The sequence below is a fragment of the Panulirus ornatus genome, chromosome 19, assembly GCF_036320965.1.
Source record: "Panulirus ornatus isolate Po-2019 chromosome 19, ASM3632096v1, whole genome shotgun sequence".
Classification (NCBI taxonomy): domain Eukaryota; kingdom Metazoa; phylum Arthropoda; class Malacostraca; order Decapoda; family Palinuridae; genus Panulirus; species Panulirus ornatus.
This window is the reverse complement of record NC_092242.1, coordinates 57750419-57767252: the sequence shown is the minus strand read 5'-3', so window position 1 is coordinate 57767252 and position 16834 is coordinate 57750419. Positions and strand designations below refer to the sequence as shown.

The 16834-nt window shown below is 38.4% G+C and overlaps 1 protein-coding gene across 3 annotated transcripts in view; it reads right to left on the bottom strand.

Moving 5' to 3' along the window:
* hiw (MYC binding protein highwire) overlaps positions 1-16834 on the bottom strand; it is a 443394-nt gene that overhangs the window by 26883 nt on the left and 399677 nt on the right. For all 3 annotated transcript variants that reach the window (XM_071673952.1, XM_071673951.1, XM_071673953.1), the window contains exons 74-76: positions 13019-13228; positions 11500-11773; positions 265-6157 (exon numbers count right to left, since the gene is read on the bottom strand). In XM_071673952.1, the coding sequence (XP_071530053.1) occupies positions 6042-6157; positions 11500-11773; positions 13019-13228 (600 nt within the window). In that variant the 3' untranslated portion in view covers positions 265-6041. The remainder of the gene's footprint in view (positions 1-264; positions 6158-11499; positions 11774-13018; positions 13229-16834) is intronic.

Below are 16834 nucleotides of genomic sequence, written 5' to 3'. Positions count from 1 at the left end.
AAATCGTAAGATACATCTACTACATTCTCTTTAAAGACCACGCTCGATATGAACTACAAGAAACAAGATCATATCTCCACACTGTCCACAAAAAGTTAAATAAAACCATAGCATACAAAACAACCAAATGAGTTATTAGTAACGAGGGGGAAAGGTGTTGCTTTGAGCCTGGGATCAGCATACATAAACATGGAAAAACTAACCTAATTTTCCACATTTAAAAAAAAAATCACAACTCGTACGTGGTAAATAATATAACCGTACCTTATCATATGGTCCAGGAGACAATCTTGAGCAGAGAAAAAAGTCTAAGGTTTCCGACGTGTGTGGAGGTAGTAGACCAGCGAACTATATGAAATGTTGTGTGACCCCAACGCGGTTGGTGAGCTACTGAGGTAGTAGATGCCTAAACTTCCACACATCTCGCCTAACGTCACTAGTGACATGTGGTAACAGTCCACATAGGAAAAAAAAAAATTAAATCACTTTTAGTTGAGACGCACAACGACAGAGTGCGACACCGGCGCGCGCGCATGTCGTCTGCCACGTTAATAATTCCACACAACTTTCAAATCGTGGCTTCCAATGGCACTTGTCGTATGTTTCAATAATAAGACAAGAAAAATCTTTTGCCTGCCTTTTTACATTTGCATCTATAAATGTCAGAGACCAGCGCGGTATACGAAAATTCGTCTTTACTTCCACTACTTGTTTAACGGCAGGTACAACATGGTTGTTTGGTTGTTCGTAAATGTGGACGTATCACTGTGTCAGCAGTGACTTAAATCTTCGGCTTTGCAGTCCTATATATATATATATATATATATATATATATATATATATATATATATATATATATATATATATATTCTTTTCTTTCAAACTATTCGCCACTTCCCGTGTTAGCGAGGTAGCGTTAAGAACAGAGGACTAGGCCTTTGAGGGAATATCCTCACCTGGCCCCCTTCTCCGTTCCCTCTTTTGGAAAATTAATCATAATCACTACTCGGTAAATACGTTACACCGTATATCACTCTCATTATTGTATGGTATTTTTACTTTTTTGTGTGTTTAGCTTTACAATATGACAAAATAGCATGTAAATCTTCAAAGAAGTTGCGCATGAGGGGTAATTCACACCATACTAAATATTTTGAGTACAAAAATGCACATCATTCCATGATAATGTTCAAGTACAGCATGCACAAACGCTTGGTAATTACTGTATTGAAGATTAACGTTTTATTCTTTTATCTAATTGATTACATTTTTATAATATTCCTTTCCACTCGAAAGCTCAAAATCGCTAAGATAAAAGCAAAGGGGAAAGAACCAAAATAATATAGTGTGGATAAGGTTTGTAAATCATTAAAAAAAAAGTAGTGGATACGAAATATAACAACTATGTTCGCAATAAACAATATGTAAATTTGTTGGGTAATACACAAATAAAGCTTTCTATTCTAAGAATTTCGTTATCCCAACTACCTTTTCAAGAAAAGTTATTATCCCTAAAATTAAGCCCACTTTCTGCAATGGTACCTTTGCCATTTTCTGTGGTGGTCATTTCTATAGTACATCGTTCACACACAGATGGCGTTGTTTACAAGGCCCTCGAAGGCATACGTATGAATGCACTTTCCAATTGCACTGACTTCACTCTTTATCTTTCTAGTGGCTGAGCAGCTGGAGGAATGTTGACGTCATCGCTTGGGTGGGGACATCTGATTGGCCAGATGATTTCAAACGATCTAGTGCCGTAACCACCGTTTGGGTGACTGACGATGGGTGTGGTGCAAAAGCCCACCAGAAATGGGATGAGAGGGATGGAGGATTCTCGTTAGCTCATGCGACAACGGACCCAGAGAGAAATTACACTTTCCTCACACATCATGATACAGAATGGACACAATTGTCTTGAATATGATGGAAGTGATATGCTGCTTTGGTGAGAATATATAAAATCTTATTTACAATAAAAATGAGTTTCGAACCCATGAAAACTATTTCTTCCCACATGGAAGGCCACTGGCTAAAGGAAATAAAAGAACCTCACTGTCTTTGATGATAACATGGAAAAATTTACTAAAAATCATCAGATAAAAACCCCTATGGACATGATCATCTTGCATGAACCATTAATCACCACCATTCTTTCTGCAGATGAACACTTGCTTCACAAATCCAAAGTGATAACACAGCCAACTTGTTCTTATGGAACCCCAACAACACTTACGATGGTAAATAGCAGCATGGTGACAAAGAACATATGGAGACTTGGTAACTGGCCTCTGCTATATATATAGAAAAATCTTTTCATTAATTCAGGACACATTTATTCCAAACTGATTCAAACAGTAAGTGATATGAGCATAGCCAATTGGAGGACAGTGGGGAAACTCTCAATCTTGAAATAAAAAAAAAAAATGGTTAGGAAGAGATACCTGGGAAATTCCATAAGCAATAGATAAGTTTGTCCTGAAAATCCAAAAAAGCTAAAGTCTGGACTTGAATATAACCAACAGATATACTCTTGAAAAAAATCAATCCTGGTAGCTTATATTGCATCGTTAAAAAGGTAATACAAAATGTCTCTTTGCATCTAAAATTCTGTCATAAAATACTGCATATCTCCAAGGTAGTGTACTAATGTCTCTGTCTTATCTTAAAATCTAAACCAAGTCCCATGTAGAATAATTGAAATTTTTTTTTTAATCAGTAAGATGAGGTTGGTGCTCCTCAAAAAAATTTGGTGTTCTGACTTTAAAATGTTTTAACAATTTTAACCAGCTGAAACTTGGGCTACGGTAGCTCAATAAGTCAGAAGTGAAAGGACTAATTCTACTGTGAGGGTGGGAATGGACACTGTCAGAAAGATTGAGGAAGCAGTTTCCCATAAGAACGTAAAAGTCCATTTGCAGTCTTGTCAAAGGAAATCCCTTCAAAAAACACGGACCAAACTACAATATCAGTCATACCTGTGGTACTACATTCAAATGAAGTTGAACTCATGTAAAACCAAATAAAGAAAGGATGGATTGTTGTAAGGCTGCACAATGTCAGCCCACAAAGAAACAGCCTAATGCAGTACACTAGAGTCAGCAATTCAGATAATTACACTACTCAGCTGCACTGGGACTCTTGAGAGCAAAAAGGTTAGGTCTGAGCATAGATGTGTTAACTGGGCTTTTAGCTCTGCCAGATCTATTTCTAGTGAAGAAGCATTTAAAGAAGTGAGAGGCCATGCCATCTAACATTCTAAGAATGATTACATAAAACACAGAACCTTAATTGCTTTACCAGAAATCTCTGTACGTAACTGTGTCAGGCTAGTGAATGTGCTATTCACCTTGTTTATGCTGATGAGGATAGTATGTGCTGGCTTTTCTCTACATAGGATGAGGTTGGGAAGAGAAACAACCTCCTCTGTACCCAAGGGAAGCAAACCTTGCTATCATATCAAAAGCACCTCCATCAAGCTAAAATGCATACTGAGCTATACAGCTCTGCTGCTTGGAACATATTCTGGCTTTCCTCTGTGCTAAGTAACATTATTTAAGGAAAGTAACACTTATGTCTCCTGGAGGGGTAAATCTCTTAGTTTGGCTGGTCATACAAAACACCTATGATGCAAAGTTGTACAACTGTCACTTTTCTTTGTTTTAAAACACCACAGCAGGTCTCTTAGTGTATGCTTTTTTTGGGTGGTAACTGCTGTTAAGGTGTCTATGTTTCAAGGTACAGTAAATTCTTAGGAGCAAAGATGAAAGCAAAGTTGAAGCAGTACCCCCTGCTTCAGTGAGGTAATGCCAGGAAAACAGAAAAAAAAAGGCCACATTCACTCTGTCTCTTGCTGTCATGTGTAATGCATTGAAACCACAGCTCCCTATCCACATCCAGGCCCCACAGACCTTTCCATGGTTTACTCCAAACATTTCACATGCCCTGGTTTGGTCAAGTGACAGCACATTGACTCCAGAATACCACATCGTTCCCATTCACTCTATTCCTTGCATGTCTCTCACCCTCCTGTGTGTTCAAGCCACCGACTGCTCAAAATCTTTTTCACTCAATCCTTCCCCCTCCAATTTGCTTCCCTTTATCCATTCCCTACATCACCTAACCCCATAGAAAATAGCACAAATGCATGAAAGAAAAGAAAAAAAAAGATATATACACTCTTCTTTTCCCCTACACCTGATCACCACTCCCTTTCCATGGTTTACTCTGGATGTTTCACATGCCCTAGCTCGGTCCATTGATGGTACACTGATCCTAGCATACCACACTGTTCCAATTCACTCTATTCCATGAATGCCTTTCACCTCCTGCAAGTTCAGGCCCGATTGCTCAAAATCCTTTTCACTCCATCCTCCCATCTCCAATCTGGTTTCCCTGTTCTCCTTGTACCCTTCACTTCTGAAACATCTTGTCAGTCAACCTTTCCTTATTCATTCTCTCCACAAGTCCAAACAATTTCAGCACACTCTCTTCGGCTCTCTCAACCACATTCTTTTTATGAACACATCTCTCTTACATTTTCATGACTTACTTAAACCACCTCACAGCATATGCTGTCCTCAAACATTTCAATTCCAGCACATCTACCCTCCTCCATACAGAATACCACATTTCATCACACCCTCTTCAGCTCTCTCAACCACACTTTTTATTGCCACACCTCTCTCCTGCCTTTTCATGACTTACTCGTTCAAACCACCACACTCCACATATTGTCCTTAAACATTTCAATGCCAGCTCATCCACCCTCCTCAGCACAGCCATATCTATAACCCATGCCTTGGAGCTACTTAATACTGTTAGGACTACTATACCTTCAAACATACCCATTCTTGCTCTCTCACATGAATCTCTCTTTCTACAAGTTCGTCAGTGTTCCCAGAACTTTTGCACCCTCCCCCACCCGAAGACTTACTTCTGCTTCTATGGTTCCATTTGCTGCCATGTCCACACCCAGGTATCCAAAAACATTTCACATCCTCCAAGTTTTTCCATCCATAAGCTAGGTACCCATTTCACCAATTTATTGACCAGCCCACAGGAGAGGACAAACAGCTGGGTTGTCTGAGGAATGACTGCTGTGACCAGGATTTGAACCTGTATGGACTTAACCCTAGGCAGCCTGAGAATGTATCACAGTTAGCAACGCTAACCACTACTGCTACAGATAATGCTGAATTGAACACACAGCTGGATGTGGGCTGACTTGTTCAGATATATTTGACCTTCGGATTTCCAAAGCAAGTATTCATCAGTATGAGAGACACTGACAAGCAGTGCTTTGTGCAAGGTGGTCCTATCCTTTGAGGCAGATGGCAGTCTTACCTTCAGATTATTATGGGATATGGTCTTATCATTCACAAAACAGTGTGGCTCTGTTGTTTCCCCTGCTCACGGGCCATATTCTCTTCGAAAGAAACCCATGTTTAGTATTTGTATACTCTGTCTTTCAATGCAGACATTATAATCCAACCTGTTGCTCCTTAGTAAGTTGTATCTATAAAAGATTAAGAAAACTAATTCTGAAAAAATAAATAAAATATGCTTGAGGTAAAGATGAAAATATACATATCTAAAAGAACACACATAATCTATTCAGTGTATAAACTAAATATCTTGATCTAAAAACAACTATACAGAAATTTTAATATTCTTGTGATATGTAAACCTTTAAAAATAATCTCAGATTAAAAAATAATCTGACTACAGATGGAGGGTATAAAGGATGTAGCATTTTCAAAAGTATATACTATTCATCTTATGCCATTTCCTGCCTCGTGCAAGGTGACGTAAAAATAGCCAAAAATTATAGACAAATTGCACATTTCATATTAACACAATACTTTCTATGATACATTCTGTAAATTAATACCTCCCTATAATTCTGCACTATTATTTTCCTGAGCCTTAAACCAATACTATGTAAACAGTTCATTAACAAATATACAGCAAAGTATAACTATACTGTACATACTAGCATAAATAACTTATGTTAAAATTGAAGTAAACTCTGAGGTAAATTAGAATGTATGAGCATTCCGACAAACTCCACAGCCAAGAGCAAATTCTTCTCCAGTGGGCGGATGCTGGACATGAAGAGGACACTCCTCACCCTCCATCTGCTGAGCTCGGGGACCTAGTCAAAGAACAAAACCAAAATGGAGGGATGTTACTCTATTTCTCTATATTTTTCCTAGTTTCATCAAAATAATCCTTGTCATGTCTTAAAAATGCTAAATGCAGTTTTTTATGAATATCTTAAGTGATTTAATAATCATACATACAGGGAGAACCTCTATTATCTGGCATTCTATGATTCAGAAATATCCGTGGTTCACACAGTTACACTGGGGTATAATCAGTTTCAATGGAAATGTATGAAAGAAAGCTCAGTAACTGTTTTAACCACTGTTAGTGGGTTGGCCAATGTTTAGGAATGTATCCCTATCACTTACATGTGTTATGCTTATGTACATTTTTTTTTATCAATTTCATCATAAACATTCGCCACTTCCCATGTCAACGAGGCAGCATTAAGAACAGAGGATTGAGCTCCGGAGGGAATATCCTCACTTTTTTTTTGTGGCATACAAAGCCAACGCAGGGCAGATTCACCAGCATTATACACTTGGTCTGGGGCTAAGATTTCTGCTGCCACTAACTGTGCAAATTCATCTACAAACTTTGTCACTGCTTTGTGACGTGTAGTTAATGTAACTAACAACCACAGGTTGATTGTCGGCTTTGGTCGCCTCGTTACTATTGTTGTTTTACTGTTATCGTCAAGGCAGCCAGCCCACGTTCCGTCAGTCTCAGCCAGGCAGTTAGCTCATGCACTCTCTCTTGCTCTGTACATACTGCTGTTGGTTGTTTAACAGAGAACTGACGTTTTTCATCTTTTAATACAACCTTACAATACGCTTTTCACCGCATACACTATATACTGAAATTCCATGTGTCGACTTAAACTTATGTAGTCATAATCTAGCTTTAGTTCTCTATTGAATACTTTGGCTTGCTCGATAAGCATCTTCCCAGAAAAGCTTACACCTTCATTAAATGGGATCTTAAACCACTTTTATAAGTGCGCTGTCTAATTCTGTACTTCTGACACCTTTCAAAGTTTTCCAAAACTTTAAACTTTTCTAACTTTCATCTTCAGCTAAAAAATGAATATATGAAATTAACAGCACTATCAATTAGCTCGGCTGCAATGTATACAGATTTTGGTGCCTTAGCGCTGCCCTGGTGGTAGATCCATAAACTAGCGGCAGCAGATTCAAAACATGCTGGACCATGAAAGTTATTGGACCAGAGAATGCCAGATTAGAGAGGTATAACCTGTATATACTTAGAGAAACAGAAGGATTTGTATCAACTGATATAATCTATGGAATTGTACTTAGTTTAATCTTTTCGTATCTGAGTTTTATCACTCCTTTAGTAAGCATCTCTGTCTCTCAGTCACTTCAGCATTCTTAGGGCTCTGAAAAACTGAGGTCAACTGTTATATGAGATGTATAATATCAGATATAATTTATCTCATATTTCTATTAGTGACATGAGTGAACATACCTCACCTGTATTTTAGTGAAAATATAACTATCCTTAACTGCATGGGTAATCATGACTGGAAAAGTAAATAGCAAAAGGTAAGAAGCTGTATGCAGCTTTCATAGATCTGAAGAAAGCATATGAAAGTCAAGTGGAATGCTTCATGGGATAAGTTAAGGATATATAGGGAAGATAAACAACTGTTTGATGGTGTGGAAGCCTTCTATAGAGTAGCAAAAGCATGTGTAAGAGTGAATAGCGAGTTGAACAAAAGTTTTGGTGTCCATGATATGGCAGGGTTATGTGATGCATTGACAAGAAAGCTGAAAGCAAAACTAAGGAAAGGGGGTGGAGAGATGAGGAGTGGTGGTAGGTAGAGTGGCTAGAAACAAGCTTGTTTGGGGATGATACTGTGTTGTTTGCTGAGAATAAAGAGATGCACAAGGTTGCAAGTGTGTTTAATGATGTGTGTAAGCATATGCAATTGAAGGCAAAAGCAAGTATGAGTAAAGTTGTTTAATGAAAGTAGAGATTTTGTAAAACCCTAAAGAGCGAAAGATGAAAGTGTAGTAAACTGATTAATAGAGATGGGGTAGAAAGACTGGAAGAGGTGAGAGAATTTAAGTATTTAGGAGCTGTCCTTGGTAAGTTTGGTGACATGGAGGGACAGGTACAGGAGATAGCAGTAGATGGTAGATGAGTCATTGGGTTCTTTAAAAGAATAATGAAGGGGAGAGGTGTAAGTATGGAAATGAAAGAATTAAGGGACACCACAGTCCTCCCAACCCTGACCTATGCAGCCAAAACATGGACAAGGAATGAGCCACAGAAGTCAAGAATCCAGGCTGTGGAAATGAGCTATTTGAGGATAGCATGTGGTATGACTAGACAGAATGAAGAAAGAAATGAAGGGGTGTATGAGATGTGGTACAGCATGGAATATAAAGGGTATGAATTGTGGACTGGTAAAGTGGGTGAAAAGCAATATCTTAAGGTGGATTGGGCAAGTGGAAAGAATGCAAGATGTGGTGTTTCCAAGTGTATGATAGCATGATTAAAGGGGTTGGTGTGACATAGGGAACTAGAGGGGAGGAGTACTAGAGGAAGAGAAATGGTGGAAGTATGCCTGGAATAGTTTAAGTGCGGGGGGGGGGGTAAGGACAGGCATAAGTAGAGACTTTTTGCTGTGGCCACCCTCAGGATGGGAGTTCCTTGAGGGAATGGTCATTACAGATACAGACAGAGACAGAGATAGATCGACAGATCATATATGAAGGATATTCTGGCCAAAAACACTGTCAACAGTCATTGAAGATTGCTAGTTACTCAAAAATATACAGTAAATGGAAGAAGTCAGTCATGATGAACCGTCTGGATATTTGTAACAGAGTGAACATTAACTACTAACATCTCTGAATAGATATCTATTCAAGCTTAATGATACCTTTAAGTAGATTTTTATGCATTAAGCCTCACATCTGTATTTCAAGGCTGCATGTTAAGCTTGGGTGATGGCTAAGGTAGCAGTGCAAGATAACATCTCCATGTAGTCATCCTCTAACCATGCCAATGAGAGCATATTCTCATGAGTTTTCAAGGAGGAAAATTGAGCACCATTTGGATAAATTTAGAGGATCAAACAGATGATCCTGAATTATTTGATGATGATAATCTGTCTTCAAATCAAGTGGAGAGTGATTTTATGGACAAAGGCTCATTCAGCATTGAAAGCTGACCAAGACGAGGCAGAAAATTTTCTAGCACAAGTGGAGGCAATGCTGCCAGTGCCCACTTGATCTTGACAGCACAATGTCTAACTGGTGAGGCTGTTAATTTTATATCACAGTTTAGCTATGTTGAAAAAATATCAATAAATCACAATGATGTTAATAAAAAAAGATTTACAATACAGTATAATATTATTATTTATTTTTACTTACCTCCTTCCAGAACATCTTTTTATTCTCCCTAAAATTTAATGATACTCTCTCACCCCAACTCTCATTTGCCCTCTTTTTCACCTCTTGCACCTTTCTCTTGACCTCCTGTCTCTTTCTTTTATACATCTCCCACTCAATTGCATTTTTTCCCTGCAAAAATCGTCCAAATGCCTCTCTCTTCTCTTTCACTAATAATCTTACTTTTTCATCCCACCACTCACTACCCTTTCTAATCAACCCACCTCCCATGCTTCTCATGCCACAAGCATCTTTTACGCACTCCATCACTGATTCCCTAAATACATCCCATTCCTCCCCCACTCCCCTTACTTCCATTGTTCTCACCTTTTTCCATTCTGTACTCAGTCTCTCCTGGTGCTTCCTCACACAAGTCTCCTTCCCAAGCTCACTTACTCTCACCACCCTCCTCACCCCAACATTCACTCTTCTTTTCTGAAAACCCATACAAATCTTCACCTTAGCCTCCACAAGATAATGATCAGACATCCCTCCAGTTGCACCTCTCAGCACATTAACATCCAAAAGTCCCTCTTTCGCGCGCCTCTCAATTAACACGTAATCCAATAACGCTCTCTGGCCATCTCTCCTACTTACATACATATACTTATGTATATCTCGCTTTTTAAACCAGGTATTCCCAATCACCAGTCCTTCTTCAGCACATTCACCATTTCCATTTACAACACAGTATAATATACATAACATAAAAATAATTGTTAATAAATTTTTTGGTGTAAGTAAAATAAATGATAAACTATGCCCAGTGGCAACTTCCTTGACAGTCAGGCCTCACTCTCACACTTTAGTACACTGGAATGAAACATCTATAAAACCTATAAACATTTTAGAGTGAAAGTAGTTGACAACATATACCTCTGAAGTTTTTTCTTTTCACTGTCAGGTGGTCATTTTTGAAATTGTATGGCTAAAGCAACTTGAAAAATGTAAATTTTGAGGATGGAAAGTAAAACTAATTGAAATCTTTATGGGTTAAACTAGAAAAGTAATAGAGGAGTAGGTGAACTTTGTATCCCTCTTATTTCCAGTTAAGGAGTATCCAGAATTGCTATAGCTGATATAATGAATAGGTGAGATGAATTATGTAAAAGCTAGAAGGAGGTAGATATTACAGATGGTGATACAAGTAGATGATTGTCATCCTGTATGATTCAGGTTGAAATCTGCAGAAACTACTGAAGAGGTTCCAAAAGATTAAAAGAAGAAATCAAAATAAGATTACAGATGACAGGCAGATAATTGTAGGCAGGGCCTCTGAGAGGAATTTTATCACAGGGTACAATGTTTCTTTCAGGTCCCCTTCCCTTCTCCATTAGTCATCCTGTTTTTATCCACTACAGTTTTATGCCAAGTGCTTTAAGAATATTCTAACTAAGCAGGCTCACATAAAATGTGAATGCTAATCTTCAATATATGCAAAATTTTTCTAAGATCCCAGGAAATTTCCTGATCCCTCTTTTGGACCCCTGGGCCCGGATACAATATACCCACTGCATCCCCCATCTCATAGGCCCTGATTATTTGTGGGAATGGGAAATGAGCAAATGATATAAAGATGGAAGAAAAAAACAGAGATGCTAAAAATTATATTACTGTGTTATCTTTAATTGTAAAATACAAGCAGAAATAAAGTGCATAACTCTAAATCTGTGTCTGCAACAAATGCCTTGGAATTTTGCATGCAAACTCTAACTTGCATGGAATTTGTACATGAATGAAATACATATGATTCTTTACAAATAAGAATGCTTGCAAGACTACTCATCACGGCTGTAACATGAATGAGGTTAAAGAATGAGAATAAACAACAAAAGAAAGGAAGTTATATGGAGGAAACCTTTTCTATAAATCTATATTCACACTGAAAAAAGAGAAATACATTAAAGTGTTGTCAACCAACTCAATAAGTCACTGCCTCATACAATGGAAAGAAAAATTCACATACCTGCTGGACAGTGTGGCAACTCAGCCTTGGGGATGTTTGTGACCCTCTGGAAATCATCATGGCAAGCATTGCAAAAGTGAGTGGTACCAAAGCAAAAGAAAACTGCCACTGAGCAGCAGTACCGACACTTATATTCCAAGAAATCTGTGCCATGTTTTGGACACATCTGGGCACGTGAGACATCTGAACATGCTCCACATACCAATTCCCTGGGATCATACTCATCACCTAGGCCAGCCTCTACATCACAGCGGGCTTCACCACCATAATATGCCTGTTGTGCCAATAATGTCTAGATTAGTAAATTCATTTGACAAAATGCATAGAATTAGATCAAATGCACTAAAAAAAATAATCAACTCTATGGAAATGTATTGTTTTGGGAGTTCATAATCACACAAGAATACAGTCAAGAAACCAACTAACTACTACACAGTCTTAAGAATTTTTCAACTAATGTTAGGTAATAAAAAAGATCAAAATACCCCTTAACCATTATCTACATAAATTTTGTTTCCTCTGACACAATAACAATGTTTCATTATAAATAGTGTTAAACTTAACAAGTGGGTATGAGCATTCAACATACAGACAATCCCCAATTAATGTAGTACAACTGATACTTTTTCAGAAAGTGCAGTGTTAAGACAGTCTACATTAAGTGAACTACCTTTTCCCGCAGACCTCTACTGTATAAACTGAGATGCACTTCAAAGTCAAATTTCATGATGACCCCCAAACTACCCTAAAATTATCATTAAGTTGTTTACATAACTGCTTTGCACTGCTATTGTATTATTTTACAGTAATAATGCTGTAAAATATTTACAAAATTTGTGCTGTGTGATGGCAGTGGTGGTAAGGGCACTGAGTGGTGTGCTTATGGGTGCACAGGTGTTGGTGGTAAGAAGTATAAGGTTTTTGTTCTCTACTCTGTTTATCATTTGTTATCAATATTCTCCCAAATTTGTCAAACATACTCTCAATCCTTGCTTATACCTCTCTTCTATTTTCACTCACTTCCTTCCATATTACTGTAGCTCAACATTCTCTTAAATATTTTTATGTTTCTTCTCAGATTGTTATTTACTTTCATTTTATTGATTCTTGTCATCATTTCAACTCTTCAATTCAGGGTTCTATACTTTCCACTATTTGGCCTTCTTCCATTACAAATTCATTGCCTAAAACAGTAATGAACTATGCTGACCAACTTTGTTAAACCTGACAAAGTAATACTTTAAACCAAATCAGCTCTCTAATATCTTAACTACTGAAAAAAATATACAGCATTGTTAAACAAGACTAAATCAAGTAGAGATTACCTGTTGCTGAAAATAGTCAACCTATTGTTCAAAAGAACAATGATGGAGTGATCAAACTACAAACATATGGCTTATATTGTTTCCTTATGTAGATTCAAATCAATCAACTGATAAACTTGAAAGTTTAAATAATGGACTGTTACGTGACATTTAAAAATTCTGTAATTGAGTTTAAAGTAGTAACACAGAATTACCTTGTTGCACTTGAAACAGACATAGTAAGCATAACGATCCATAGCGTAGGCTGCAGGACTGTTGTAGTAGCGTGCACCAGGGGTAGTTATGGCTTCTGCTCGGTGAAGACCCTCATACTCTAGTCGCATTAGAGCCTTGCGGCGAACATCCTCAAATAGGGCTGAGATTGGGGCTAAAAGCTCTGTAAGGACCGTATGACTCATACGTACCTGAAAAAAGTACAATTTGGGACATATGAATCTTCAACTGATACACTGATCTGTCTATCTGATCTCTCTGATCTCATGTTAGACACTTAACTTCTGATAATTAACAATAATTTGAATATGGTGATATTCTAAGTACAAAACACCATTGAGATCTTTCTACATCTGACTGCCTTTCCCAGCTTGACAGGAAGCAACAAGAACAGACAACATTAGCCTCATATGCAAACATTTAGTCTCTAGCTGTCATGTATAATGTACTAAACCCATGGTCTGCCATCCACATCCAAGCCAAGCCTTACAGATTACTCCACAGTTTATCCTCACCACTTTATGCTCCCTGGTTCAACAGATGTACAACACATCATCCCAAAAACCACATCATTCTAATTCTTTCTGTCCTATGCATAATCTTCTTCCTTCTGAGTGTTCAAGCCATAATAACCCTAAAACCTTTACTGAAGCTTTACATTTCCTTTTTGGTCTATCCTTCCCCCCTCAATTCGTTTGTTTCCAATACACAGATTCTCCCTGTTACTCTTTCTTCCCCTATTTCAGCCCATCCCGGTCAGCTCTTTCTTTTACCCCACATATCCAAAGCACCTTCTATTAGGCATCTCTGTAAACCTTACCATGCTCTTTCTCCACATCTATAGATGCCACAGACAAGGCTTTCTCTTTCTCCTGGTATTTACATACATTCTTCAAAGCAAGCACCTGGTCCACACAACTCTACCCCTCCTGGAACAACACTGCTCCCCTCTACAGAGCTGCTCCCTGCATGACAGCGGCCTCTCCATCACTACAGTCCTAAACACCTTACTAGATATGTTGAATCAAGAGAAATTTGTTCATACTTAATTGCTGTTTCCTGCATTAGCACCAGGAATGGAAAAAGAAAGGCCACATTCGCTAACATCCATTCTCTAGCAGTCATGTACAGTGAATTGAAGTTGCAGCCCCTTATCCACACCAAGCCCCGCAGACTTTTCAATATGGTGTCACCCACCTGTGGCTGCTTCACATGCCTTGGTTTAGTCCACTGACAGCACACTGACCCCTGTACACCTACATTGCTCCAATTCACTCTATCCCATGCAAGCCTTTCACCCTCCAGTGTGTTCAGGCCATGATCACTCAAAATCCTTTCCACTCCATCTTTCCATCTCCAGCTGGTTTCCCTCTTCTTGTCCCCGCCAATTCTGACACACATATTCTCTTTGTCATCCTCTCCTTACTCATTCTCTGCATGTATCCAAACCCTCTTTGATTGTCTCAACCACATTATTTTTAATACTATAACTCTCTCTTACCTTTTTGTTGTTTACTCGATCCAACCACCTCACTCACATATTGTCCTCAAAAGTTTCATTTCCAACACATCCACCCTTCTCTTCACATCCTCAACTACTGCTCATTCCTCTCATCCATACAACATTCTTGGGACTACTGTACCCTCAAACATACCCATTTTCATCCTCCATGATAACAATGCTTCTTTCCACACATTTCTTCAATGTTCCCAGACATCTAATATACTAGTACTTTCTCCATTTTTTTCCATTCAAACTCACATCTCAACTAACCTGTCCCTCTACCCTGCTAAACCTAATATCCATACTTTTATTAACATCTACTCACAACTTCCTCCTTTCACACATTCTTCCAAACTCACTCACTAACAGCAGTTTCTCACTCAAACCTGTCACCAGTGCTGTGTCATCAGCAAAAAAAAACTGACTCACTTCACAACCCTCTCATCCCCTACAGATCACATACTCACCTCTCTATCCAAGACTCTTGAATTTACCTCCCTCACCATCTCACCCAAAAAGAAATTAGCAACCACGGTGACATCAAACACCATTGCTGTAGATAAGCCTTCACTTGGATCCACTTACTCTACTCTCTTCCTACCCGTAAGCATGCCTTACACCCCTGAAAATAACTTCTCACTACATCTAATAGCTTTCCTCCCACACCACATATACTTACAACTTCCCACAAGCATCTCTATCAACTCCATTATATGTTTTCTTCATATCCATAAATGCCACATGCAAATCTTTCTGTTTCTCTAAGTATTTCTCACCAATTCTTTAATGCAAACACCTGATCCATACATTCTCTATCACTTCTGGATACAAACTGTTCCTCCCAAATCTGTTGCTTTATACATGCCTTCACCCTCTCAATCACTACTCTCCCAAACAACTTACCAAGAAAACTCAACAAACTTATATCTCTGAAGTTTTAACTTTCACCTTTGTTTCCTAGCCTTTATACACTGGCACTATACATGCATTCTGCCAGTCCTCAGGCACCTCATCATGATCATACATACAATGAAAATCCTAACTAACCATTCTACAACACAGTCTACCCCTCTTTCCTAGTGAATTCAACTGCAACACAAATCCACTCCAGCCACCTTGCCAATTTCATTTTATGCATGATTTTCACCTCCTCTTCTCTCTTCAACAAACAATTCACAAATCATCCAAACACCCTAAATATGCCATCCTATTATCAAACACATTCAACAGTCCTTCAAAATACTCATTCCATCTCCTTCCCCATTTGCCCACTTCATTGATGTTCTCATGTTTTCTGCACAGTCTTAAACTCCTTCCAAACATCTATTCTCCCAAAAGTTTACTGATATTTTTTCACCCTAATTCTCACATGCCTTCTTCTTTAACCAATGCACCTTCCTCTTGACCTCCTGCCAATTTCTCTTGTACATTTTCAATCATTTGCACTTCTTCCCTCTAAATACCACCCATTTACCACTCTTCTCTTTCACTAACAACTTTACTTTGTCATCATACTACTTGCTACCATTTCCAACCTGTCCACTTCCCATTTCATTAATATCACATGCTCCTTTCACACATTCCTGCACTGCTTCCCTAAATACTTCCCATTTCTTACTCGCTCCTCTAGCTTCATCTACTCTCACCTTTTACCATTCTAAGCTCAATCTCTCCTGGTATTTATTAACACAATTCTCTTTTCCAAGTTCTCTTACTTTCACCATTCTTTATGTTTACTCTTTTCCAAAAGGTTCTACAAATCTTTACTCTTCCTTCCACAATGTAATGATCAGATATCCCACAAAACCGCCCTTATCAGGACATTCACAACCAAAAGTCTCTCTTCAGCTAGCTTATCAATTAGTATGTAATCCACTAATCCCGCTGACCATCTTTCCCACTCACGTACATACACTTGTGTCCGTTCTTTTTAAACAAGGTATTCATAATCACCAGCACTATTTCAGCACAGAACTCCACAAGCTGTTCACCATTTCCATTCATACTGATGGATACCCCATACTCCCCAATCATACCCTCATTTGCTACATTACTCACCTTCACATTTAAATTTTGCATCAAAGCTGCTATGTACTCACTCAGCTGCTCCCAAAACACTTGCCTCTCATGGTCTTTCTTCTCATGACCAGGTGCATAAGCACTAATAAAGCATCTCTTGCAATACCTTTCATTTTAACCCACATCAGTCTGGAGCTCAATTCCCAACAATCTTTCACACACTCTGATAACTCCTGCTTCAGCAGAAGTGCTACTCCCAAACATTCTTCCCCTT